At 41.0% G+C, this 27,756-nt stretch overlaps 2 protein-coding genes across 3 annotated transcripts in view; one reads left to right on the top strand and one right to left on the bottom strand.

The window, feature by feature from the left end:
- Non2 (upstream activation factor subunit spp27 homolog Non2) lies at nt 1-3,578 on the top strand. 2 transcript variants are annotated; one of them, XM_076187036.1, is made up of 5 exons: nt 1-106; nt 1,206-1,441; nt 1,729-1,854; nt 1,951-2,158; nt 2,448-3,578. In XM_076187036.1, exons 1-5 carry the CDS (start codon nt 64-66, stop codon nt 2,513-2,515), a joined length of 681 nt encoding a protein of 226 aa, XP_076043151.1. In that variant the 5' UTR covers nt 1-63; the 3' UTR covers nt 2,516-3,578. The 2 variants fall into 2 exon arrangements, with proteins under 2 accessions (XP_076043151.1, XP_076043143.1); XM_076187028.1 differs by having other exon boundaries at nt 3-106; nt 1,936-2,158.
- Nucleotides 2,447-27,756, bottom strand: part of LOC143026514 (uncharacterized) — a 50,642-nt gene continuing 25,332 nt past the window's right edge. The window contains exon 7 of the mRNA XM_076187049.1: nt 2,447-9,284. Coding sequence (XP_076043164.1) covers nt 9,054-9,284 — 231 coding nt within the window. The 3' untranslated portion in view covers nt 2,447-9,053. The remainder of the gene's footprint in view (nt 9,285-27,756) is intronic.

Here is a 27,756-nt window from a genome sequence, read left to right as displayed (position 1 = left end):
TCATTTAGGGTGAGTTTACTTCCTCGAGTAACTTCTTATAAGACAGACAGTACTTGTTTCAACATGGCGCAGATCAGCAGGGAAACACTTCGCAAGGAGGTGGCAGGTTAGTTTTTCTACATATCCTAGTTATCAAAATGTTGTTCTTCGTGCAAGTAACTTGTATGAAGTTATACTGGTGAAAGATACTTTGTACAGGAAGCTGTTATCAAATGATAAAGTAGAAACAAAGCCAAATGTCGAAGGAGTCGGCCTGTGTCCATAGAAATGCATAGTTGCCAAATCTCTGTGGAAGCATGTGTTTTCATGCCATGTTGCCAAAAGTACAATCGAGTAGAAGAGGCGACGGTGCCACATGTTGATGCTGGACACCCAAGCCAAGCGCTCTTGAGCGTCACTACTGGTTGACGGGGCAAGAGGAGAGAAGGGGTGAGGTATGGACCAAGAGTTTATGTTTATATATCGGTTATCTTTAATTGTTTATAGTTTGTGGAAGTGATATTGAATTTGACTAAGGTGTGCCGTTACGTTGGTATAGAAATTTTCGTTGTCCGATATTTACTTTTTGTGCAAATTGACGAGTAAGTAGCAGTCTCCTTTATTTCTGTCAGTTGAGCCTTGGAGCGTCGTACCCCAGAGTCGAGACCGGCATTTTGGGCTCGCTTACCGCTCACACAGGTATAGGAGAGGTATCGACTACAGCTTTTCATTAGTCATTCTTGTATTGCCATATGGAATTTTAATTTTTACCATCATAAGCATATGTTCTAAGGCTAAATCAGCCTTCGAAACCAGTTTTTGCGATTGTTAAGGCGTAGAATGATGACAAAATGGCGAAAGAATGGGTTGGGATTGTAAGCCCAGTGAATAACCAAGTATCGCGCTCATCCAAAGCGCCCTTGGTACATATTGATGTATTAACACGAAGTACGCCGTAATTCATCGTTCATAGAAATTCAGCTCTTAGTGAAGTGATTTTTCGGTATGGTTTTGATGTGACAAAGGCGAAGCCGTTGCTGCTGCTGCTGCTGCTGCTGCTGTTGATGCTGCTGCTGTTTCTCATCGCGTTGTCTTAGTGCACATGTTTGACTTCAACATTGCCCATGAACAATAGACCTACGGCGTTTGGTATTTGTTTGTGTGATGTGAGAGTCTATAAATATCGAGAATTGTGCATCTGATTGTCTTTTTCTCCATTGTTGCAGCAATACTCAAGGGGGCAGACCTAAATACGCTCTCGAGTAAGAAAGTCAGATTACAGATTGGTTCAAAACTTGGAGTTGACTTGAGTGATCGTAAGGACGAGATCGACCAATTAATCATGGCAGACGTTGAGGATCAAGTGAATTCACACTCTGAAGAGGAGGAAGAGGCTTCAGAGGAGGAGGCGCCCCCACCTCGTAGGGGCAAGGATGAGTCAGAATCTGAACCAGAACCAGAGGTATGGATCTAGTGGGAATGTATTTTTATAAAACAATCTCTTAACATTTTTTTTCTAGATATATTCTGCTTTTTTCAAAACTAGTTTTTGAGAGATTATATTTTGCAATGTGCAACATTGTTTTGGCAGCACTAAATACATTGTGCTATGCAGGAAAATTAGGTTATGAGAACCTACTAGAGTTAGCAACATGAAATGCAGTATTTGTAATGCTGAATGTTTTGTTTCAGTTAGTTTTGTCTACCTTCATTCTTGAGTTGTATTACTTACCCATTTTCAACTTGCAGGAGAAGGATGAAGATGATGACTATGAACCTGGTGCAAAGAAGAGAAAACCCAAGGCCAGCCCGAAGAAACGCAAGGTTGATGATGACGACGACAGTGATGAAGAGTGGGGAAAACGCAAGAAGAGTGTAAGTTCGATGAATTGTTTTTGTGTCCAGAGTACCACATGTTATAGATCTAATAGAGAGTGAAATGTTGGCTATATTTAGGTTGCTACTCCACAGAACAAGGGAGGTGGAAGGAGGAACAAGAAATCCGCCTTCACAAAATCCTTCCGACTGTCACCAGAACTGGCTGATCTTGTTGGGGCAGATGTGATGCCACGGCATGAAGTTGTAAAGAAAGTTTGGGCAGTCATCAAGGAGAGAAATCTTCAGGATCCAGAAAATAAGCAGTTCGCTATATGTGATGATCAACTCTTAAAGGTTATTGGTAAGTGTCGTATTGTCTTTTAATGATCTAATCTGTGGTGGATGTTGGCTTTGACATGGCCCTTGTGGAGGTATTCCATTGTATTTTATAACGTTTATTTATATTTATTTACTTGTTTGTTTTATATTTTAATTTATTTTGTTTTTTAACATGGGTGTACATATGCTATTTTTTATTTTTATTTAATTTATTTTTATTATTTATTTCCAATTTTTATGTTTATATTATGTGGGTAGAATTGTTGCCATGTATTGTGATGTTGACATTTTGTGCACATTTCCAATTCCAGGTGTGAAGCGCTTCCGTACATTTGGCATGATGAAACACCTGAAGGACCATTTCCTCGAGGCTGCATAAGTTAAGGGAGATTAATAGGCGCAAAGGGGCCCCCTACCATTATACACTTGGTCATTGTACAGCAATCATTATCTCATTAGGGAGGAGGGTGCAGATGAGTGCAGGACATGTGTTCTTGACTACTGAATGTAAATGGTAGTAACTTTATAAGGATTTTGAAATTGGGCAAAGGTTCAGTTTTGTGGAGACGAGTATTATCTGTGCTTGTATGTCACAAACAAAGTTAATATTAAGTGAGCCCAACATTTGGCCTGTAACCTTAACTAACATAAGGCCTGCACTCGCGTCTTGCATACCAGTCACCTTGGTTAAAGGGTGTCTCACTCCCGCGAGAGCCGAGTAGCTGTGCATTGTTGTGCAGTGAAGGGTGATGACAAGGTGTCTCAATTTATAGCACACTAGACATGGACAAGTTCATAATCAGTTCATCATTTTCCATGTTGCTTTTTAAGTGAATTGATTTATTAAATTACTTAATTGAGGTGTACACTTAATGCAATTCTATGTCCTTGAAAGGTCTAGGGAGGTGTAGTGCATTGTGCTGTATTTTGAGTACTGTATCGTCTTGGATGACTTGTTTCTCCCTGTAAAGTTCCAAGTAGATCGGAAACCTTAGGTTTGTACTCTACCTTAGGTGAATGCTAATGTCTACCCCCCTGTGGCTCGTAATTAATGTATAAGTTGTGAAGGTCTTGTGTTTGTAGGTTTTCATCACTATCTTCATAGCATTCCATTCAAGTTGAAATGCTTCAATTTTGTTTTAAAAGATGTCAGTTCTACAATTTTCTATTTGTCCGCCAACCTACAAACTATTTGTTCTTTGTGTTTCTGTGATGTAACAGCCACAGGTTATTTATAAATTGCAGACAGTGGTACATCTTTTAATAAATATTTTGTAAAAAAAAAATGTAAGTTTTGGGTTTTATTGACATCCAGTATTGACGTGGTTGGGTGGGGGATATTTTTCATAATTGTTTGGACAGGTGGGTAGGAGGCTCCACGAAATTGATGTAAAATGTCGAATTACTTGTTCCTTGTATTTGAATTAAACTTATTGTTGATATCAACGACTTTTCCTTCACATTGGCGAATGATGCCAGTATTTTTGTAGTGATGAGGGGTTGTTTAGTCCAGGATTGGTTAATATTTTATTTATAATGGACGCCAAATAGTTTAAACTTTGTTATAGAAGTACATTGTGGTGAAGATGGGCGATGAAGCTAAGGTGCCCACACGTCAAGGTACCCAAAACAGCTGTAATGAGTGCAAGACACTACGATATCGTGGGACGCTTTGTATGTACAATTGTTGCTCTCGATGAGCAAGCATTCTGTCTCCTTGATGTAAAACTTGATCAGGAGAGTGGAGTGAGACATATCGAGGATGTAGTTGGGTATTGCAGGATGCGGGTCTTTTAACACTTGTTCAGCTGGATAATGAATCAGCAGAGTCTGGAAAGATTATATTCGGTATGAGAAATGTTTGGGTTTTCTTATCTTGGGAAATGATCCACAATTGTACACTAAGTTTGCAAGCTTTCCCAGCGCTATGAATATGGTGCACAAATTAACAAACTTAAGGTATTCATCAAACCTAACTACAGTAATTGCTCACGGTATTAGTTGATATGAATTTTACAAGAAATGACGTAAGGCGGTGTTCAACAATTGTGCTCGTATAAATGGGTTTTGCGAACAAGAATTAGGAATATTGCATTTTCAGTCGTGAATATTTGTCGCTTACTGCATTGATGTTAGCACCGTTAACTAGAAATGTGTATTTCGTAGTATAAAGTGACTACTTTCTATTTAGGGGTCAGCAGGTATGGAAACGGTCACGTGACAAACTGCCAATTTTCACTCCCATGTTGTTACCTTACTGTTTGGGTATTGATAAGTGCTTATTCGTCAATAACAATGCCAATTTGCGCTCGGTGCACTAAAGTAAATGGCAGCTACTGTACAAAAAAGAGTTGACAGATACTGTACAAAGAATTGACAGCTACTGTACAGTACAATGAGTAGAGAATAGAATTGTCAACCAGTGCAGGGATGTAGTCATTATTTTGTAGGCATGTGCACAGTGAAGACCTTTTTCATAATTGTAATAATCCCTTCAATACAGAATAATGCACTGGATACTGAGGTTAAGAATATTTTACACAAATTTTGAATACCCTGTATGTCATTGGTGATGTGTTAACTTGATTCATATTTATGTATTTATTAGAGTGGCGTTTTGTCAATGATTTCATTTACATTTGTGAGACCTGTGCATACCACTATTATCTTGTATACTATTGGACGTATACCTCGCTGAATCTCTTAATTCTTATTCTATTTTATTGTTTTTATTTTTTCATATGACCATATATTGAAATTCCCAACTGTCGCAGTTAGGTTAGGTTGTAGTTGCATTCAAACTCATAAATTTCCTGTTAGTCATTTACGAATCGATAAAGCCGTTATCAGGTCGAAGGAAACGGGTGACTCGGTGATGCCCAGATCACTAGTGCTTCAGTTATAACCTGTTGGTCAATGCTGAAGCATCTGCTACCCAATGCTCGGGCCATGTGTTGTCCAATGTAAAGGCCACCTGTTGCGCAGCGTCAACGCCATCTCTTGTTTAATGCCAAAGTTACCAGTTGCATAGTGTCAAGGCCGTTTATCACCCCCTGTAATAATAACCGTTGACCGTTGTCGGTGTCCACTGCTCTCTGTCCTAGTTTTCAAGGTCACTCGCTTCAGGCTGCGGCTCATCCTAAGTTTTACGTAAATAGCGAATGTCATGTTGCGGTCACTGTTTTCAGTTTTACAGGCGTCTGTTATTCTGTATTGAGGGTCACGTACAGGTGAACTGCGTTGTCATCTTTTGTCATGCGTTCTTATAGTCCAAAAAACATATTCCTAACACAGCGGGAATTCATTTCAGTAGCGTGAAAACAAAACTCCGCAGTAGCGCACATATCGTTTGGTGTACGAAAATAGTGTATTCTCAATTTATATGTTTTCCATTATGATTCATACAGTTATAAAGTAATTGTTGCCGTTATACACCGGGACACTCACGGAACCTAGGGAAGCCATTTGTGTCACGCCAGTACTTCCATTAGGAATAGTAGCCCTACCGATAATTGGAACACAGACTATTTCGTGGCCGTTAAGCCGCTTCCATGTCAACGTACGTTTGCTGAACGATACGTTACGGAACATGGTCCGTTCATGACGTCGCGCGAACGAATGAAGGAAAGTGAGACTGGCCAAATTCTCTTCTTTTCCCCTACTTTCTCATGCGGAAGCTCACATTGTTCAGTGTCGCTAGTTGTTCAGGTGCAAAATGCATCCCACTTTCTTGATGCACTCGGTTGTTGGTATCGATAGCACTGAGCTCCTGTGCGTCGATCTGCACGTACCTTTTATTCTGGTTATTCCCTGCGTTGTCTTTCATTGATCTCCATGATACTCCTGCTGTTGTAGCAAAGGCATTTCCCGCTACCACTTCACTGCCGGGTGGCATCTATCAATTGATTTGTTCTTTGTGGTTTGTCGCCAGGCTGTTTTATTGATCTCTGGCTTACTTCCGTATAGAGTGGTACTTTTTTCTGTTTCATTCATGGCGCCCTCTCGGAATTAAAGGGGCTAGCACATTTCATTAGAGATCCTCAGGCGGCAGCAAACACCGGGATGCCCCATAAGGTGTTGAATCAACCAAGGACATGTTATTAATGGTAATGCACAACAACTGCATTTGAAGAAATATTTAGACGAGTATGCAGGGGAGCAGGACCAATAATATGAAATTCAATTCACAGTCTGTGGCAAATGAAATAATCAATGGTACTGGAAATTGGCAGACAAAAATAAGTAAGAAGATTTGGCTTAAAAGAGATACAACAGAAGAAAGAACAAAAACTTATTCGAGTAATGAAAAATGACCAACAAACTAAACTGAAGTGACTGGAGAATGATAGATTTGAATCTGAGAAGTGTAGCGGAATTGAAACTAAGAATGAATAATATCTAAATGATTTGAAAGTGGCATGTGATGATATAGATGGCTCAATATTTGTTTGGTTGGATATAATTGATTATTTGAAAGAGGAATAACTATAAATCAATATCTCGAGGAACACAGGAAAGAAGCTTACATGCTTTTTAGTGTTATCCTCGGCAATTGCAACTTTTTTCGAACTACAGTATGTGTTATTGTATCTGCACTTCATGTATATTGATTCAATGCCAAATAAACTTCCTTACATCTTATTTAAACAAAGCTAGATGAAAATTAAGAATATCCACTATGATGAGAGACTGATCTTTATTGGAAAGAAAATACTAATCGGTTTTATCATCTGTCCCTTCTTTCTACTATCAAGTCCCCCTCAGAGGGCGTCATCACACTGGGCTATTTTCCTCCGACTGTTGGAGGTCGCAGCTTTCGGGAAGGAATCTGATACGCTGGAGGAAAATAAATTTCCTTCGGCCTATTTATATCTGTTGAGAAAACAAAATTGTATGCCTGGGTCCCATTCACGACAACGATTTTCAACCCCAACCCAGATTTCGAACATGGTCGGGGTTGGAGTTGTGGTTCGCGGCTTCGCCACTCACTGCAATAACCAATTGTCCAATTTTTCGCAGTTCTATTGTGATAAGATGTCTGATCTCGACTCTGACGATCTTTTTAATATTGCTGTTTTTTAGAGGCAGATAGAAAGCGCAAAAAAAAGTCAAAGTGGTGTAAGTCTTGGCTTCAAAAAAGAAACAAGCTATCCCATAATCAATTATTATAGGAACTGAGACTAGAGCCTAAAGACTATATGAACTATTTAAGAATGGATGAATCCACATTTTTATAACTTCTGTCCTTGGTAACACCAATCATAAAAAAAAAAAAAAACCAGGATACGATGATGAGGAAGGCTATTACACCTCATGAACGTCTCGTATGTACATTACGATTCCTAGCAACAGGGAGGTCATATGAAGACCTCATATTTTCTTCACTCATATCGCCCCAAGCACAAAGAAGAATAATTCCTGAGACCTGTGATGCAATTTATAAGGTTCTTTTAACTTTCCATAGGCATGGATTTTGACGGTATATCTCAATAATCTCTCTTACGAAATCTTTACTGTACGCTTCCATTTTTTTTAGTTTGGCAGCACAACTATAGCTACAAACGCACGGTACGAAATTTTGGGCACAAGTGATAGATTTGGTTGTCCGCACCCATCCACCACTCCAACCCCAACACAGACATAAAGCTCCGCCCACAAAATATCAGGAAAATCTGAACGACTCCAACCCCAACCACGACCTGCAAATCGGGGTTGCGAGGTAGGTTGCTGGAGCCCATCCACGAGAAAATTTGGTCTGGGTTGGGGTTGAAAATCGTTGTGAATGGGGCCCTATAGTGATTCTACGTCGGAATAAGTGTTGGAGGTTGGCGGTAGCGCCGATTAATCGGAGGTTGGAGAAAAAATAGCCCGGTGTGATAACCTCTTTAACCACATTCATGAATCCACTTCACCGGTGATAGAAACGCTGGTGATTGGCGACGGTATGCAATAGAGACATTCAAAAGGGTCGAGGGTTATGGAGGCAAGGTCATCATATCAAGACAACAGGGCAGGACTAGTGTTGGAGTGGGTTTTTGTCAAACGAGTTTTGGTTTTCCCGTTTATTGCTAGACATATTCTAATACAAATCGAAGCTGGCTGCTCCCAGGAAAGCCCTGAGGTGCCAGATCTTCCTAGCTAAAATTATACATCATGGAAAAATGGGCGTTTCCTATTGAGGGTACCCAATAAGAAACATGCAGAAGGGTGGCACTCTTGGTGTTGCCAAAACGTAGAGCGGCGACCGTAGCGGTGACTTATGACCTATGCTTGGGGTGACTTGGAGTTGTTTAGAGTCTTCTGGCAGATCTATGGGATATGGGGTCGGCTCGTGATCCCAAGCTTGCCCGAGCTTGGCTGAGAGGCCTCTTTGTAGTATCTTCATGGTGGAGAGATAATGGGGAGAAAGAAATCGTCCGACGGCGAAAGAAATCATCCGCCGCCTCACACTGGTTCGGTTTGACCAAAACCCACTCCAACAAAGTGGTGGCAGCGGTGGGATATGGGGTCGTCTCGTGACCCCAAGCTTGCCCAAGCTTGGCTAAGAGGCCTCTTTGTAGTCTCTTTATGGTGGGGAGAAATAAATCATCCGCCGCCTCACACTCGTAGTGATGGATTTTATTGACATCCGATATTGACGTGGTTGGGTGGGGGATATTTTTCATAACTGTTTGGACAGGTGGGTAGGAGGCTCCACGAAATTGATGTAAAATGTCGAATTACTTGTTCCTTGTATTTGAATTAAACTTATTGTTGATATCAACGACTTTTCCTTCACATTGGCGAATGGTGCCAGTATTTTTATAGTGATGAGGGGTTGTTTAGTCCAGGATTGGTTAATATTTTATTTATAATGGACGCCAAATAGTTTAAACTTATGTTATAGAAGTACATTGTGGTGAAGATGGGCGATGAAGCTAGGGTGCCCACACGTCAAGGTACCCAAAACAGCTGTAGTGAGTGCAAGACTTTACGATATCGTAGTACGCCATGTCTTTACAATTGTTGTCCTCGATGAGCATGCATTCTGTCTTCTTGACGTAAAACTTGATCAGGAGAGTGGAGTGAGACATATCGAGGATGTAGTTGGGTATAGCAGGATACGGGTCCTTGAAGAGATGGATAGTTGGATAATGAATCAGCAGAGTCTGGAAAGATTATGTTCGGTATGAGAATCGAATAATGTTTGCGTTTTCTTATCTTGGGAAATGATCCACAATTGTACACTAGTCTGCAAGCTTTCCCAGCGAAATGAATATGGTGCACAAATTAACAAACGTAAGGCATTCATCAAACCTAACTACAGTAATTGCTCACGATATTAGTTGATATGAATTTTACAAGAACTCATAACGTCAGGCGGTGTTCAACAATTGTGCTCGTATAAATGGGTTTTGTGAACAAGAATAATTAGGAATATTGCATTTTCAGTCGTGAATATTTGTCGCTTATTGCATTGATGTTAGCAGCGTTAACTAGATATGTGTATTTCGTAGTTAAAAGTGGCTAGTTTCTACTTAGGGGTCAGCAGGTATGGAAACGGTCACGTGACACATGCCAATTTTCACCCATGTTTGGGTATCGATGTGTGGTTATTCGTCAGTAACAAAGTAAATGACAGCTACTGTACAAAAAGAGTTGACAGCTATTGTACAAAGAATTGACAGCTACTGTACAGTATAATGAGTAGAGAATAGAATTGTCAACCAGTGCAGGTATGTAGTCATTATCTTGTAGGCATGTGCACTGTAAGGACCTTTTTCATAATTGTAATAGTTCCTTCAATACAAAATAATGCACTGGATACTGCGGTAATTAAGAATATTTTACACAAATTATGAATACCCTGTATGTCATTGGTGATGAGTTAACTTGATTTATATTTATGTATTTATTAGGAGAGTGGCGTTTTGTCAATAATTTCATTTACATTTGTGAGACCTGTGCATGCCACTATTATCTTGTATACTATTGGACGGATACCTCGCTGAATCTCTTAATTCTTATTCTATTTTAGTGTTTTATTTTTTCATATGACCATATATTGAAATTCCCAACAGTTAGGTTAGGTTGTGGTTGCATTTCAAACTCATAAATTTCCTGTTAGTCATTTACGAATCGGTAAAGCCGTTATCAGGTCGAAGGAAATGAGTGACTTGGTGATGCCCAGATCACTAGTGCTTCAGTTATAACCTGTTGGTCAATGCTGAAGCATCTGCTACCCAATGCTCGGGCCATGTGTTGTCCAATGTAAAGGCCACCTGTTGCGCAGCGTCAACGCCATCTCTTGTTTAATGCCAAAGTTACCCGTTGCATAGTGTCAAGGCCGTTTATCACCCCCTGTAATAATAACCGTTGACCGTTGTCGGTGTCCACTGCTCTCTGTCCTAGTTTTCAAGGTCACTCGCTTCAGGCTGCGGCTCATCCTAAGTTTTACGTAAATAGCGAATGTCATGTTGCGGTCACTGTTTTCAGTTTTACAGGCGTCTGTTATTCTGCACTGAGGGTCACGTACAGGTGAACTGCGTTGTCACCTTTTGTAATGCGTTCTTATAGTCCAAAAAACATATTCCTAACACAGCGGGAATTCATTTCAGTAGCGTGAAAACAAAACTCCGCAGTAGCGCACGTATCGTCTGGTGTACGAAAATAGTGTATTCTCAATTTATATGTTTTCCATTATGATTCATACAGTTATAAAGTAATTATTGTTGCCGTTATACATCAGGACACTCACGGAACCTAGGGAAGCCATTTGTGTCACGCCAGTACTTACCATAAATAGGAATAGTAACCCTACCGATAATTGGAACGCAGACGATTTCGTGGCCGTTAAGCCGCTTCCATGTCAACGTACGTTTACTGAACGATACGTTACGGAACATGGTCCGTTCATGACGTCGCGCGAACGAATGAAGGAAAGTGAGACTGGCCAAATTCTCTTCTTTTTCCTTATTTTCTCATGCGGAAGCTCACATTGTTCAGCGTCGCTAGTTGTTAAGGTGCAAAATGCATCCCACTTTCTTGATGCACTCAGTTGTTGGCACCGATAGCACTGAGCTCTTGTGCGTCGATCTGCACGTACCTTTTATTCTGGTTATTCCCTGCGTTGTCCTTCATTGATCTCCATGATACTCTTTTGCTGTAGTAGCAAAGGCATTTCCCGCTACCACTTCACTGCCGGGTGGCATCTATCAATTGATTTGTTCTTTGTGGTTTGTCGCCAGGCTGTTTTATTGATCTCTGGCTTACTTCCGTATAGAGTGGTACTTTTTTCTGTTGTTTCATTCATGGCGCCCTCTCGGAATTAAAGGGGCTAGCACATTTCATTAGAGATCCTCAGGCGGCAGCAAACACCGGAATGCCACACAAGGTGTTGAATCAACCAAGGACATGGTATTAATGATAATGCATAACAATTGCATTTGAAGAAATATTTAGACGAGTATGCAGGGGAGTAAGACCAATATTATGAAACTCAATTCACAATCTGTGGCAAATGAAATAATCAGTGGGACTGGAAATTGGCAGACATTCAAAAGGGTCGAGGGTTATGGAGGCAAGGTCATCATATCAAGGCAACAGGGCAGGTCTCGTAGTAATGGATTTAAATTGGACAAATTTAAGTTTAAGAAGAGACTAGGTATGCACTAGTTTACCAACAGAATGGTTAACGAATGTAATTGACTTAGTAACCATGTAGTGAGCGCTGAATCTATTGGTTGTTTTAAGAGAAGCTTATATAAATTGATGGATAGGGATTGCAGGTGGTAAGGGACATGGAACTGCCTAGTGTAGGCCTTATGATCTCATGCAACCTCCTCTATTCTTATGTAAAGTGGGAACTGGAAAGTACAGTTTGTGGAGAGGAGACGGTAGAGATGAAATGGAAGGATGTGATGTGATAGCAGTGAAGAAAACTATGAATATAGATAAGGCGGGACTGGGAGAAGGAAAATAGGAAACAATAAGTGAGAAAACAAACATTGAAGGGCGTGGTAGATCCTTTGCGGTGGTACGTGTCCCTTCGGTCAGTCTAAGACAAGAACACAGAAGGTCGAGTACCAAAACGTGTTAGACATGGTCAGGTATCTTAAAAAAAATGTCCTGTGGGTGACTTCATTTATGGGGAGGTTAACTTAGAGGACTGGGAAGTAAACTAGAGTGAACATTCATATGGATATACAGCGTTTGGTATGGCAATGAATAAAACAATGCTAAAATGGATTAAAAAATAGTGTTTAAGAATGTGACGCGCCAGCTAAATTAGTTTAGTTTTCATTAAAGAACCAAATATTACTGTTTTTTTTCAAACGCATGTGTCTTGTAGGAGAGATCATGTCGTCGATTTTTGTATAGCATTATGGAATGTAGAAAAAACATACGGATAACTAATATAAACATTTGGAAAGGCAAAATTCGTGAGACCAAAGGAATTCTTAAATTCTCAGATTGGAAGGAATTGATAGTTATGAAAAAGGTTACTTAAGAAACGGAAATTCTTTCTAAATTATAACTAGGAAGTTGGAAAATATGTGCCGAGCGTAGGTGGTGGAGAACATCAAAGAAAATCCGGTTTAGGAGTAGACATGAGGCCGAAAAAAAAAGAAATAGAAAGACAGGTAGAACAAAGGATGATTGTAAAGAGACCCAGGAATGTATACATGGAAATCAAAATCAATGAATAAAGAAAAATAAATGTAAAGACAAACCATTATTTCTACTGGGATATGTTTGTAGTGTAAGTGTAGTTCTTGCCAGGCTGTTCTGTTCAGTCGGGGGGAACCTGCAACAGTAACATTAATATCTATAGAAATTTATTAACCTTACCGTGGAGAACTACCAATGACTTCCCCCTGGCTCTCCCCAGGCGATTTTATCCAATTGAAGAAAGCCCCTGGTAGTCCACTTACCCCTGTCGTCGGCTTTATTATGATAAATCCATGAACACTTGTCGCTCGTCTAAACAAAATGCTGACAAATGAGACAAATATGAACTCAGTATTGAGTTCTCGCTTGGCGGTAGCTAGACGAGAATGCCTTAAAGATATGCAAGGGAATGAATGCGTTATCTTATCTATCACGGCTGCTATCAAATCCCCCTCCACCTCCATCCTCTCTACTTTGAGCTTCTCGGGATGCAGGAAAGTTGGGGGTGGGGGGTTGTACTCCATCCTCCGAGAGAACAAACCATCGGTCCAAATTTCTTTGTTTCATTTTGAGTGCTAGAGTGTGTGTATTGTTCTGTGAGGGTTTCAGAAACGGAGCTACTGACCTGGGTCTATGAGCAGTCGCCGAGCATCTGTTCTTCTGTCTCCACACTTTAAGGCTACCTCGGTAATGCTAGGCACCTCCCTCTAAGGCTGTGCTTTTCATCTTAGGATGTACATGATTGGCAATGGACAAAACACATTTGGCCAATAGCCATTGTCATTACACGACTTGGGCTGGTTTAGCCGAATACGCCAGGTCCTTTCATACTGCAGGATGGGATCACTGGTGTCATGTGATATATCTAATTCCTCTGTAAGGGCTTTCATGCGAGGCCCTTAGGTCAGCATGCTTGGTAAGAACATATGGGTGGTCCTGTCGCCCACTAGGAAAAAGCCTTACCCCAGTAAGAATTAATATTATAGTTTCGCTCCTCTTGAGTAGGGGCCTACACATGCGATGCTAGTATCATCTAGGATCATCGCCAGTACAACGTGATGTTTCGTCATCAACCCAATCACCACATAGCCCCCTCGCCCAGCGAGGAATTGGGCATCATCGAAGCAGTGAGAATCAGTTTCTCAGAGGCAGTCTACAGCTGAGGCTGTTTTCTTTCCGCCCCGCTATGATGTCTTGGTTCCAAGCTCGCCTTGCATTATGCGCGCCGGGGTTCGATCCCAGTGGTTGCTGGTAACTGCTACTTGCTCAGTCGTAAAATGGTAATACGTGTACGTACACACACACACGCAAACACACACACGTAAACATACACATACGGAAACACACACACACACACACGCAAACACACACACACACACACACACACACACGGGAATACACACACACGCGCGCGCGCAAACACACACAAACACACACACGGAAACGCAAACACAAATACGCACACACACGGGAACGCACACGCAAACGCACACGAAAACATACACACGTGCGAATCTGAGGCTAGATATGATTAACTGGAGAGTAGGAGACGGGACCCAGCGAGCGTTGCTTCTTTCCTGTATATTACAATTAGGTAAAACATACACACACACACACACACACACACACACACACTAGGAAAATATAACCATGCTTTTGCAGATATAGAAACGTTGCCTTTGTAGACATTTATGTGTGCGTGTACACTATTTCCAGGAGGGAAATAGCTGTCGATCACGAGTCCAACACGTGATCCAAAGACCAAGTGAATACACACTGCGCGCTCACGCTCGAACTCTCACACATTGAGGGACGGGAGAGGAGGAGTAAATGATGCTTCCTTGACCCTCTTAACAGGAGGAAGAAGAGGAAGAAGAATGTAGGAGATGGCTAATTTCCCTTCCTGGTTTTCGTGTGGCGAGGAGGGAGGGCAGAGGGGTTCCCTCGGCAGAGCGGAATGGATTTTATTATTGTTATTATTATTATTATTATTATTATTATTATTATTATTATTATTATTATTATTATTATTATTATTATTATTATTATTATTATTATTATTATTATTATTATTATTATTATTATTATTATTATTATTATTATTATTATTATTATTATTATAAAGTGATAATCAAGATGGCGAATCATCACTTAATACTACGGACAAGACTATTCACTGCTGAATGACGAGATCGCCTGGTAGCAGTGACCAGAAGGAATGTGTACAAGTCGTTGGCCGCGAAGGAAGGGATAATTGGAAGGTGTTTTGTGCAACATGGTAACATGATGATGATCAGCGTTCAGGAACTGGGTCATGCACATATTTGGCGCAGACGGAGCGTCATGGGAACTCTGCAAATATGGGCGTAGCTTGTGGATGACCTTCGTGCACAGGTCTGGCAGGGAGATAAGGAGTGTTCCACGCAATGGCCATGTCCGTTGACACAAAGGCTTTCTTTTTCCGAGTGACTTATTGTGGTTGTCGTCGGGCGATTTAATTCATCCCTGTGACAAATCCCGCCTTCTCGAGTGACATTTCCCCCTTTTATTCTGGCTACCATGAAGCCAAATCATTCTTCTCTTTGATCAGTCCCACCCGCCTTTTTCCCTCTCCTCGGTAAAGCGACGAGGTGAAACGTCGACCGCCCGCGGAGAGCATTTGCTAAAGACGAGAACAAACGCTACATCGATTTGCAGATAACTTAGTATCACGTACTGCGAAGCCAAACTGCAATTTACGGAATTTCAAAACTAAAATTTAATTTCTGAACACACTTGCATCCAGCAAGATGATCTAAGGATGGGCAAGATATCAATTAACCTGGCGTTAAAACAATGACGTAAAAGGCTGGGCATCGTGTACTGTCCCCGAAAGCGTCCAGTTTGTCAACAATAATCTCTTCCCCTGTTGGGACGTCAGGCGTGTGGGAAATCTGCTGGATCCTGCCATTTGCTTCCAGCATCTGTATCTTCAGTCTCTTCTAGCTGTTGCTGTTGTTGCAAAATAAAAATAGTCAACGACGGGGACCTGTAAATGGTGGTCCTATGAGATGGACGTCAGAGAGAATCATCTCCCCGCCTCTCGTCTTCAAAACCCAACACTGTTACCTCCATCTGAGGGTGCAGTCCCGAGGGGATGACACTCGGTGGCTGGACCAGGGCCTAATATATCTCAGCCAGCTTTAGTCACATTTTTTCATTTAATAAGAACTGACAACCGGTTACTGCCCTTCTTCCACTATTTTCAGTTGATGACATAAAAATAACCAAATACTGATACTACACAGACGGCAGCCCAATGCCTCTTCCCACTAAAAATCTATCAAATGGCCCGAGAACCGTTGCCGCCCACTGTGAGGCTGCGGGTTTTTAGTTATTGGAGCTCAAAACGACAGTTATTATTATTGTTACTGATGAGTAGGACTGTATCGGTTTTGTATATTATCGCATAGGAATATTTTTTTAGGTGTCATTAAATTGTTGGTATTTGCTCACCACATCCTTTTCAAAACCTGTGGCGTAATGCGTAACCCATAAGATATATGGTTATTGTATCCAGCATACATATCTTTTAAAACTAAGCAATTGAATTAATAGATTACATTTTCTACTTCGGAAAAAATATAAACCAGGTTCGGGTGCAACAGCTACCGGAGCACCTAGGGCAAAGGTGACGAGCTTGGTTGTACCTAAGCGTTTCCTGGCGTGGACAGTTCACTGTCAAAAGTAATGTCACTAAGACTCATGCTTTGGTGAGGTTTGTGTGTGTGTGTGGGGGGGGGCAAGTTCTTTGTCGTCAGCAAGACAAGGCGGATTTGAAGTTGTCCCTTACAAAAGAGAGAAAGATGGGCGCAGCAACATTGCAACAAACACCCCTCCGCTTCTTTCTATCTCTGCTCTATCGATCATGCTTGGCAGAGATAAGGCGAGATGAGGGCGGGGAAACACCGTAGCTGTCGTCGTCTCCGTTGTTCCCGTTTTGACGCCTGTTTTGTTGCTACCACCCTTGTCCTCCACTGGATATGTCCATAAGGGATAGGCAATAACTGTTCAACTCATTCCGGAAAAAAATAAATGGTAATAAGTTATGAGGGGACAAGGAACGCCGTGTACAAGACAATGAAAATAGAGGTCAGTTGGCTAACGTACCCTCACGTGACGTCATGTCGTCAGTTTCCTTTCCGGAGTGAGCTAACTTCACCTCTTCCCATTCCTGTTGTTGTTATTGTTATTCAAACCTTCGCTTACCCTGCATGCACAAGTAGAAGACAATGTGTGTGCTTGGTGTCCATAATTTGAAGTACTGGCATGCGGAAACTCAAGTATCTTTTCTTTCTTTGTCGAAGAAAAGGAAAAAAGCACCATGAAAGGGTTTGTGGACCCTTATTAGTGAAAATTCCCAGCTGTAGCAGGGATGGTGACATCCCATCCCCCTTTGCGATGACAAAGGAAGGGAAAACAACCGAAGAAGAAAAGAAAGAAAGAAAAAAAAATGTCAACGCAGGGGAGATGGGTGTATGCGTGTATACAATATATGTGTGTGTATGTACAGTGCATTTTTGTGTGTATATACACTGTATGTTCTTCTATGTAGAATAATATTACAAAATATAATCTTTCTAAAGGCTCACCATAACTCGGACCTTTACGCAGACTCCTTTCTCTTCGACTCCAACCAACATTCACCTCTCAGACAGAGAAGAGAGGTGTTGGTGAAAGTTTCACCAACGACTTGGGTGGAGCACGTAACGGCACGTCTGGGTATCGTCAACCACCAACATGAAGACGTATTTATTTTTTATTTATATATCTTTATTTATCCATCCATCTGTTTATTTATTATTTGTATTATTTTTTATTGGCAAGGGGATGAGTGATTTTATTCGACCGCTGGGGGCAGCTCCTGCTTGAAAGGATGGGGCTTCATTGGCAAGACTCCGCCTCCTTTGAACTTCATAAGGTCGCCTCTTCCTGTCCAGTTCTCAGCCGGAACAAAGACCATTAGGTACGCCACCATATTGAAGAAAGGGACGCATTTTATTTTACTCTGTTTGCCGGCAGGCTATTTCATTCATCTCCGTCGCACCCACTCCCCTCCAAAGGGAAGAGGTTAAGAGCCAAATACTGATCGGAAAATTCTACATTATCGTTTCGCATGGCAGAACGGATTGATCGAAATATATTTTAATCTGGCGTTCACTGTAAGAAGACAGTTTTATCTTAACCGAATCACATACCCTTGTAAATGATAATAAGACACGACGTTTCTCTTGAATGGATCGAGGCAATGTGATGTATGAGAGAGATGGAGTGACGACTGAAATGAAACTAAGTTTGCGCAGTGACTCGCCGTAGAATATTTGGGTTTCTTGTTCCACCCGACAGAGGGAGAGAGTGGGAGGGGGTTCCTTGCCAGCCCGTTGTGTCGCGAATGGGTAGTGCTGTATGATCATCCCTTTCACTGACAAAAGCGACTTGCTTACTATTCTGGATCTAGTCAGGCAATTTGAATTAGATGAGGATAAGTAGTGTATGTATACAAAGAATATCAGTCATGAAGAGAGAAAACATCATCTTTGTTAAGATCAATATAAACGTATAACTGCAGACATAATATGTTTTACAGAATATATTAGTCGTGAAGAGGAAAACGATGTTATTTGTTAGGGTCTATAAGTATATAGGTACACAGAAATGTACAGAATATGTTTAAAAAATTTAGAGAAATAAACACACATTCATTCTCATGAAAACAAGCTTAATTTATTATTTGATTCTTAGTTTAAGGAATCGGTGGCATGTCCCTTGAGAAGCTTACAAAAATGACGTGGAAAAGGTTAGTGCGGTCATACGATTCATGAGAAGTATGTAAGGAGGTCGACCAGCAATGAACTCTGAATAGATGATGAGAAAGGCCCGGAATCAAATCACGACGAGGATTGGACGACGAAGACGACTTCCGGGGAAGAACGTCGCCATCTTCCGGTTACGGTTTTAGTTCTGATCAACCATAACTGATGAAACTTTTTCTTATATTCTTGTTGCCGTCACGTGATCTTATTTATCTCCATGGCGCCCTATCGGTTATGAAGGACTTGTAGCCTGTCCCGAAAAATCCTTTCTATATCGGATGCTATTTTATTTTTATTCTGGTTGCCGTCAATTTATTTTATTTATCGCCGTGACGACACCCCCCACCCTACCGCTGGGGAAGTGTAAACATTGCTTTGCGTGAATGAAAATAAGTCTAAATTAATCTCTTTTGCGGTGATGGTCATTTGTCACTGGTCGAATTTCTGGTTCCCCTGAGCATGCAGAACCACACAACAATTGTATCTGAGAAAGTGTAAACTAAATGTCAATCTTATTATAAAGCGTTATGTATAAGGATGAATACAATGTTTGTTTGTGTGTGCATGCGTGTACTTACCTAATTGTAACATTCAGAATAAGAGCTATGCTCAAGGAATCTCGTATTTGTACCTTCACCAGTCAAAATCGTTTATGCTGTATGGTTGGAGTATTTCTTCTTCCATGTTGTTCCACAAATCATTGCATATTTATGGAGAAAACAAAAACGTATTGCGTATTCTTGATATCCTTCAAACACCTGATTTTTTCATTTTCCTTCCCTGGCCTCTAGTTATTCTCCCGTCGTTCGAAATTATATAGGCTCTCTTTTGTTTTCTGAGCTAGACTTAGGGATAATTTTAGTAACTGCTCTTCGTATTCTATGTCCCTAATTTTGTAACCGATTTAGGTATTGGTGATGTTTCTGACAGACAGCGGTGGGAGATAGAGTGATTATTCCCACAGGAAACTGTCGCGACGGAAGCTGCAGTAGACTGGGGAAGGACGTGATATCAGAGGAAGGGGAGAAATAAAAGGTGGAAGGGGAGAATGCGAGAAATAGCAGTAGCAGAGGGAAACAAGATGGGGGAATGGATAAAGAGACGCAAAAAAACTGAGGAAGAAAAATGGAAAAAAAATGAATGGGAAAGAAATGGGGGAGACGGGTAGAAAGCGTGGGTACTTGTACTATATCCTGTAGACCTGAAACCTGTGTAGTAATTGGGTTGGGGTTCCTTTTCCCTTCCCTCCACTCCTCCTCTCTTTTCCATTTGGGTCCTTAGTACTCCTCTCTTCTCCTTCATCTACACTTTCTTCCCTCTCCTCCCCTCTTATCCCTTCCAATCCACCACTATTCTTCTCCCTTTCTATTTCTTTCATCCCGTATTTTCTCCTCTCCAGTTACTTTCCTATCTTCTATCCCCTTTTCCTTTCATTCCCCGTATCCCTGCCCTCCTTTCCCTTCCCTCTCCTCTCCTCTCGGGCCTCCTTTACTCTGCTTTCCTCTCCCTCCCATGTTATTACAGCTAGCCACTACTCTAGACTTCTGCCATTCCACGTGTGACGGAAACATGCCTGGGATACTATTTGAGACTTTGCCCTCCCCCCCCCCACTCACCCCGTGACTGAAAAATTGAGTCAATTAATTTTTCGTTTTCTTGTTCTCATACCCAAGTTGTGTTTGGCTGTCTAAACTAACTGCACCGATGGAACCAGGGTCATGGAAAACAAAAGTTTCAAATGTAGATGGTCCGTTATTCGATTTTCTCCTAGTAGGCTGCTGTTGCTTCTGAAAACTAAACAAAAATTTCATTTGAACAATGTTGTGATCACCATACAACACATAGGACACACCAGTGCAAAATAGACAATAGTACAAACGACACATGCCCAATTAGGTTCCTCACATTTTAAGAGACTACGATAAAGTCAGCACACAGACAGGAATACAAAGCATTAGGTTGGAGTATTTTTGGCGGGAACTTGTGAGGTTAGAGCGATCGATTCTCTCCGTACCCATGATGTCATGATCCAGTGACGCCATGAGTTGCTCAACAACAATGGCAACAACAACAACAACAACAACAACAACAAATTGGTTCTTTCGCGCCTATTCCAGTACCCATCCAAACTCTTGCTGCCTTGTGTATAGTAGTAGGTAGGTTACAATGTACATGTAGGTTAGTAGGAGGTAGGTATGGTTCCTGCATCCGTGGCCCAGGAAGATAATGATCTTGCCATATTACCCTAAACGTTTGTGATGATGGCGTGCTCTCAGAAGACAAAACTAATAACGAATAAGTAAACAAAATCTAATCAGATCATTTTCCCCACTGGGCCTTCATGATCGCTCTCCCGCCGATGTCTCCCTCTTCTGCGTCAGTGACTCTACTCCCCCTCCCATCATCACCCTCCGCTTCTTCCACCCCTTGTCCTGGTCACACGGGCTGGGCAATTCCCTGTTCCTCTGTTTCTGGTGCCCCTATTCTGTGAGGACTTACTCTCGCCGTCCACTTTTATTATATCTATTCCTCTCCTCCTTCCATCTATATTAGCAAAATACAAAAGGCTACACTAGTCATGGTTCACAGCGTGTAACACAAACACGTGAGTAAGGAGACAGGATTCTCGTTCCGTTGAGATCAAGTCGTGCGAGCAACTCACTCGCCCATAGGCTGGCAGAGAGGCAGTTACAGTATCTCCCCCAACTCCCCACCCCATGAACACATTGTGAGCTAGGACAAGGCAAGCCAGGGGAGGGCAACACACTCCCGCCCTCTCCCCCATCATCCTTCAGGTAGGTTTAGCGGGAGGGGTGGGATACGCCACATAGCCTCTCCCTTCTCCTTCCTTGCCCCACTCCCAAGCACACACACACACACACTCCTCCCTCTTCTCTCCCTGCTTCCTCATTCCGTTTTGGTTTCCTCCACCCTTCCTTTTCCGTCCTACTTCCATATGCTGCCCCACCACCACCACCCCAACCCTCCCTAAGGCAAAAGGGGGTTGTTCATACTCAACCGTCGGCCTCGTTCTAGGGTGGGGGTGGGGTGAGGTGAGGGGGGGAATGTCCGGAGGTTTCTGGATCGAGCCGGTAAAAGTAGGGGAGGGGGGCAATATACGCCACTACAGTTCAACTGATGTTTTGGCGTCTATGGCGGCCGTTGGCGGGAAACTCATGCAATATGGTTGACATCACGCCCATCTCGCATGCTTTGACATCGCTGACACGAAAACATGGTCTGACGTCAAAGACATATCACTGATGTCACCAATCGACGTTCTTTGGTTGACCCACGAGGTAGACACGCACGCTGCGGCCTTGTCCGTTTCTGTGCACAAGCACACCTGGATGATATGATCCTACTCGCTTCAGGATTCGAGTCGCGCGCGTTGTTACGTCATTACCATAAGTAAGAACGATATGACGTCATCGCCAGATACTTTGACTGCCATCAAGCATGTCAGTGTGAAAATACGGATTTATATTTCTTTATATACTTTCTAATATCCTGGCTTCGCATTGGCGCTGATCTACGCCATAGTGTACCCATTATATACATTCGCATCATACGTTGATGCAACTATCATGAAAACTTTGCTGGAAAGAAGATGCATGTTCCTCAAACCGTCATTAAGCCTACTTTAACGTTAGCAAGACCTGTGTTTTCAGCGTGGCCCTGCATACACGTTATATATATACAGATATATATATATATATATATATATATACACACACACACACACACACACACACACACACACACACACACACACACACACTCATATATATATATATATATATATACATATATATATATATATATATAATATATATATATATATATGCTATGTTGCCATCAACGCAATACACTATTTTGATTATCTTTGCGTAATTTAGCCAAATTTTCAGTTACTATGATTTCACCACAACATTCATCTTTGACGTACCGACAGGATTCTTTGACATGAAAGCCGCATTCTCTGACGTCATAACCGGATCCTTTGAAGTCATGAACAAGGACATTCTTGCGCTGCTGGACGCAACCGTTTTTTTAGGCTGTGATGTTGCCGCCTTGCAGACTTTGAAATTATTCTCACGCTCTCCTGCAGAGAATATTGACATTTCCAACGAACAACTGAAAGCACATTCTTATTGAAACTTTACTAGAATAGTAAAGTGAAATCATTGTACAATATCAAGGACCCTTAGGTTTTTACTAATCAATTTACCTAATTAATCTATCTATTCATTTATTCGTATATCTATATACCTTGGGATCGATGTGTCTCACATGCACATTTCTATAAAATCTCACTAATATGAGAAATTATCATATTCATCTGTTTTCAAATTGTCAAGATGAATGTGCCCACAATTATGGGATTGCGTATCTTCAATACTTTAGTTAAGTTTGTCAATATAAATTTAGAGCCTAGCAAAAAGACAAGTCTTTATTTCACCAAAACTATTAGGATTAAGATTTCGATGTCACCTATTACGGATATTTCGAAATAAGATTTGTGCACTTTTTTCATATGTTGTCAGTTTTGATTTTACCTTTCCTTGTTCTATTGATGTCATCACCGTCCTGTCGCCCAAACTTTAATAAAACCGTAAAATGACGCGACTTGAATAGGCTAATTGATATTATATATATGTGGGTATATATATATATATATATATATATATATATATATATATATATATATATATATATACATATATACATACACACACACACACTCGAACGTAATTTCAAACTAACGAGAACGCTGGGACGCTATCACCATTGGACTCTCGCGAGCACTATGACGGTGTCTACCGAGTACATAACATAATCATTACACACAAAGGCGTCATCACCAAATATACTGTGACGTCATCATAATGAACACTATGACGTCACCACCATACACTGCGATGTGATTACCATTCTTGTGTAGTGACATCATCCTGATTAAAATTTATCGCTATCCCTTGACGTCAGTGTTAAAACGTTCTCAGGCGTCATTGATGTGAATGATAAGATTTTACAACAGCTTATGCCTGATATCACTTACCATGCATGTATCAACCCCATTACTGCATGACGTTTGACTTCATACATGCAGTAATCATTGCAGCTATATCAAATCATCTGGCGTTCGACGGAATTATATCAGTTAAGTGCGTACACGGGTTGAATTTATTATAATAGATTGTTAATTTTTGGTTATTCTGTGACGTTCGCGCGTTGACGTCACCAACCACGTGTACCCATCTTTGGTCCTCCACCTCTTCCCTCCCGCCGCCGCCTACTCCACCCGCCGTTAAGTCAGACGCTCTTGACCCTCCTTACTCCCCCTCCCTCCTTCCCTTCCTTCCTCCCTTTCCAGTGCTACATTACCAACCGAGTTGCTTTCAATGCTTTGGGCAGTTTTACATCACAGAAGCACCCTCTTGGGCAACGCTATTGTGCTCACGGACATTTCTGGTATGCATACTTTCATATTACCATTATGGATAGTTTGATATTACTTTATTCGATACCAGTCTCATGCACGCTTTGACAGCGTCGGTATGCACTCTTCGAAAATGGCGCCATGCGCATTGATAACACAAACTTGTGCACATGGCTTTGGGGTATTGAGCGGTTTTTATTTTGGGTGGTGGCAGACGATTTCATGCAGTTTGGTCATGTGTTGAGTTCATATTGGTTATCACTATTTTTTCTGCTCAGGAGACATTATCGCAGCTGAATTATTTTATATGTTTATTCGGCGGAGACATTTAGCAGGCAACAAAATGATATTTGTCATTAAAGTAACATTATTGGTGCAAATGCACACATTAACTTTACGAAAAAACTGTAAATGATGGCAAAAAACTTATTTGAGTGGGACCTGGGGATTACAAATTAATAATGTGGAAGAACGAGTTTAAGAAAAACAGATTACATACATATACCAAAGGCTATTTCCCCCCTAACAAGGGAGGTAGCGCCCCCACAAAAAAAAAAAAAAAAAAAAAAAAAAATCACTCCCACCCATTCCATCCCCACATACTCCACTCCCATTCACTCCCTCTTATCTTGGCTCCTCCTGGATGACGGGTCACCCCTGCATCTCGCCCATTGCATTGGGTCAGAAGCAGTGTCGCAAGACATAGCACATCCACAGCAAGGTCGCTTCATTAAATCGGCGACCCACCTCCTCCGTTCCCTCATGCAGGAAAAGAGAAGACGGAGAAAACCCTTCGGGCTGCGTCAATATATCATTCACACATACTCCCTCAACCCACATCCCCCACCCACTCCCTTCCATCCATCACAGCATCATCCATACACAACCATTCTCCATTCACCCCTATCTTCTATATTCTTCCGTCCTTCCTCAACAGACATTTCCCTCTTTCCCAATGCCCAATGAATAACAGATTACTGTGGCATAATGGCTATAACTTCATATGCAAGCGTGGTTGTAGGTTTGCATGCATATAATTTGCGTACATATATGTCTTTGTAAACTATGATAGTGTTCTGATATGAAAACCTATTGGATTTTTGTGACTTCCCCACAAAAATAAAGGGATACATCCTATTTCAAGCAACATAAACATTTACATAAACTCGAACAAATTGTGAAAATAAAGAATAAAAACATATGCTATATCCTACAAGAGTGAAATCACTTTCCTTATGCACTCTTTCTTTTCTTCCACTTCTAAAACTGAGAAAATTGTATGTTCATTTGGAATTACCATAGTGCGACTTCCTAGTTTCTACTTGTCTTTATGCTCTGGTCCCGCCACACGCTCTATTGTTGTCACTTGTCATTGGATGTGAGGATGCTATCAATTTCTTTGTTTCTTTAGTCCTTTCTGTAGATCTCAGCGTGGGACATTTACAAGAAGTAAGTGTGTAATTAGTATGTTCTTATGTTTTCAAGGGTGTTTTTTTTATTATTACAATCCCCCGAAAAAAATGAGTGCTATGCACATACTTATCACTTGTTTACAAAACAAAATCCCGAAAACTTGAATAAGACAATACAATTTAATTTTGGAAGATTTGTTCCTTCTAACGTGGTAGTACTTTCAAAATCACTTCAAGAATAACCCAGGAAACATTGAAAATGGTAATGAGACATGTTCCTGACCCTCATAATTTATATGACCGTTGTAAACATATGAGACTGAGCGCAAAGAGCGCGCGATTTTAAAATGGCTTGAGCTAACGCCTGTTGTACTTCTAGATTTGAGGTAAGATGATGCATATTATAAAATTATAAATTATCTATCAGAAGTGCACACCTACGCAATATAGTAATAGAAAATTGAATAATAATTTTGTAAATTATAATACATCAACGTAATATACGTTATTCTTGGCAGAAATCAATAATAGAAACATTTGCTGAAAGCTATAAACAAACAAACGAAGTTGAGTAGACTCCTTTAGATGCCATCTTTGTTTCGATAATTCGGTGGTCGGAGACCATGATGACGACGGCCTGATGACCTCTAGAATTACAGGAACCGCATTACTAAATGTATGTTAGGTTACGTAGGCAGGTTTGGTTAAGTTAGGTAGGTAGGTTAGGTTGAGTTAGAATATACGAATTTAGCATACATTAATTTCTTCGACCTCCGCCACTACCAAAACAAACATGGCGTCTCAAGTAGTCAAAGCGGCTAACTTTGTTTGTTAATAGCTTTTAGCAACTGTTTCTATTATTGATTTCCGCAAAAAATAATGTATATTACGTTGATGTATTGTAATTTACAAAATTAATATTTAATTTTCTATTACTATATCGCGTAGGCGTGTACGATACAACCAAGATACATTTTTACCGAATTAGGTTTGTATGTTGTTTTGGTGTTTATGTCCAATAGAGGAGTCGTAGACTGAACATATTCGTTGAGAGAAAAATATTTGAGGAACTAGACAAGTATCTAATTGTTCCATTACCACCATTGGATACATTCTATTACCAACATACATTTTGTGATCGAAGTTAAACGTGTATGTTAGGATTGGCCACTGACTTACTAACCTAACCTCAGACAAGTCTTATCCTAGAAGGGAAGAGGGGGGGCTGTATAACCCCCTCCCCACACACACACATATAAACACGTTCGCCAACACACTTCGTGGCGCAGTGGTTTGAGTTCTCGCCTGCCACTACGGCGGTCCGGGTTCGAATCCCACCCATGGCTGAAAGAATTTTAGTATCGCTGCGCTGCGGGTTGTTACTCCAACTCTCGTGGGCGGTGGGTTGGGTGTGTGTGTCGTGTAAGGTCACAACATTACTCATAGATCGGTCATGTATGAGCTCCGAGCTCTCTTCCGGGAGGAAAATAGCTGTCGATCACGAGTCCAACACATGATCCAAGAAAAGGGACTCCGATATATGGGAAGGAGTATTGTACGAATGAAACAAATCAATCTCCCTTGAACACATTACACATTACTCTAAATATTGTCTTTCCTCTACAAAACGATTTAGTTTGCTCCGCAGGATGTAGATGGTGCCAGAGAACAAGTTCATTGATTGATTGATTGATTTTGCGTGCGATACACTGATGACTAAAAATACTCAAGAATGAGTCAAGAAATCTGCCAACGTTGGTAAATTTGGATATCAACATCCAACTAACACACATATATGATTAATATGACAATATGATTAATGGGTAGCTTATAATATCCTGTATCAAAATGGTGATAGCTGCATTGTTCACGAGTTGCAGTACCGGGGTATTAACTACACTGTTATATGGCAACATTTTTTGCCAAACGGATAACATAGAGAAGCGATAAGATTCTCTCATTCACGTGATTTGTTAAAGGACTGAACATTTTATTAGAACATTAGGATGAAGGAGACTGCAAGAGACCATAAGGCCTACACTAGGCAGTTCCATGTCCATTACCACCTGTCATCCCCATCCATAAAGTTGTCTAACAGTTTCTTAAAACAACTGATAGTTTCAGCGCTCACTACATGGTTACTAAGTCTGTTCTATTCGTTAGTAAACCAAGTCTGTTCTATTCGTTAGTAAACCAAGTCTGTTCTATTCGTTAGTAAACCAATTCTTGCCTATTTCCTTCTCAAATCTAAATTTGTCCAGTT

Source organism: Oratosquilla oratoria, chromosome 1 (assembly GCF_046742065.1).
Source record: "Oratosquilla oratoria isolate Oo_2021 chromosome 1, ASM4674206v1, whole genome shotgun sequence".
Classification (NCBI taxonomy): Eukaryota; Metazoa; Arthropoda; class Malacostraca; order Stomatopoda; family Squillidae; genus Oratosquilla; species Oratosquilla oratoria.
This window is presented reverse-complemented; position numbering and strand designations above follow the sequence as displayed.

Bases quoted from the DNA above. Each gene is read 5' to 3' on its own strand.
- Non2 (XM_076187028.1), top strand. From the start codon at position 64: ATGGCGCAGATCAGCAGGGAAACACTTCGCAAGGAGGTGGCAG. The intron at 107-1,205 runs GTTAGTTTTTCT...CCATTGTTGCAG, and splicing joins ACTTCGCAAGGAGGTGGCAG to CAATACTCAAGGGGGCAGAC. The intron at 1,442-1,728 runs GTATGGATCTAG...TTCAACTTGCAG, and splicing joins AATCTGAACCAGAACCAGAG to GAGAAGGATGAAGATGATGA.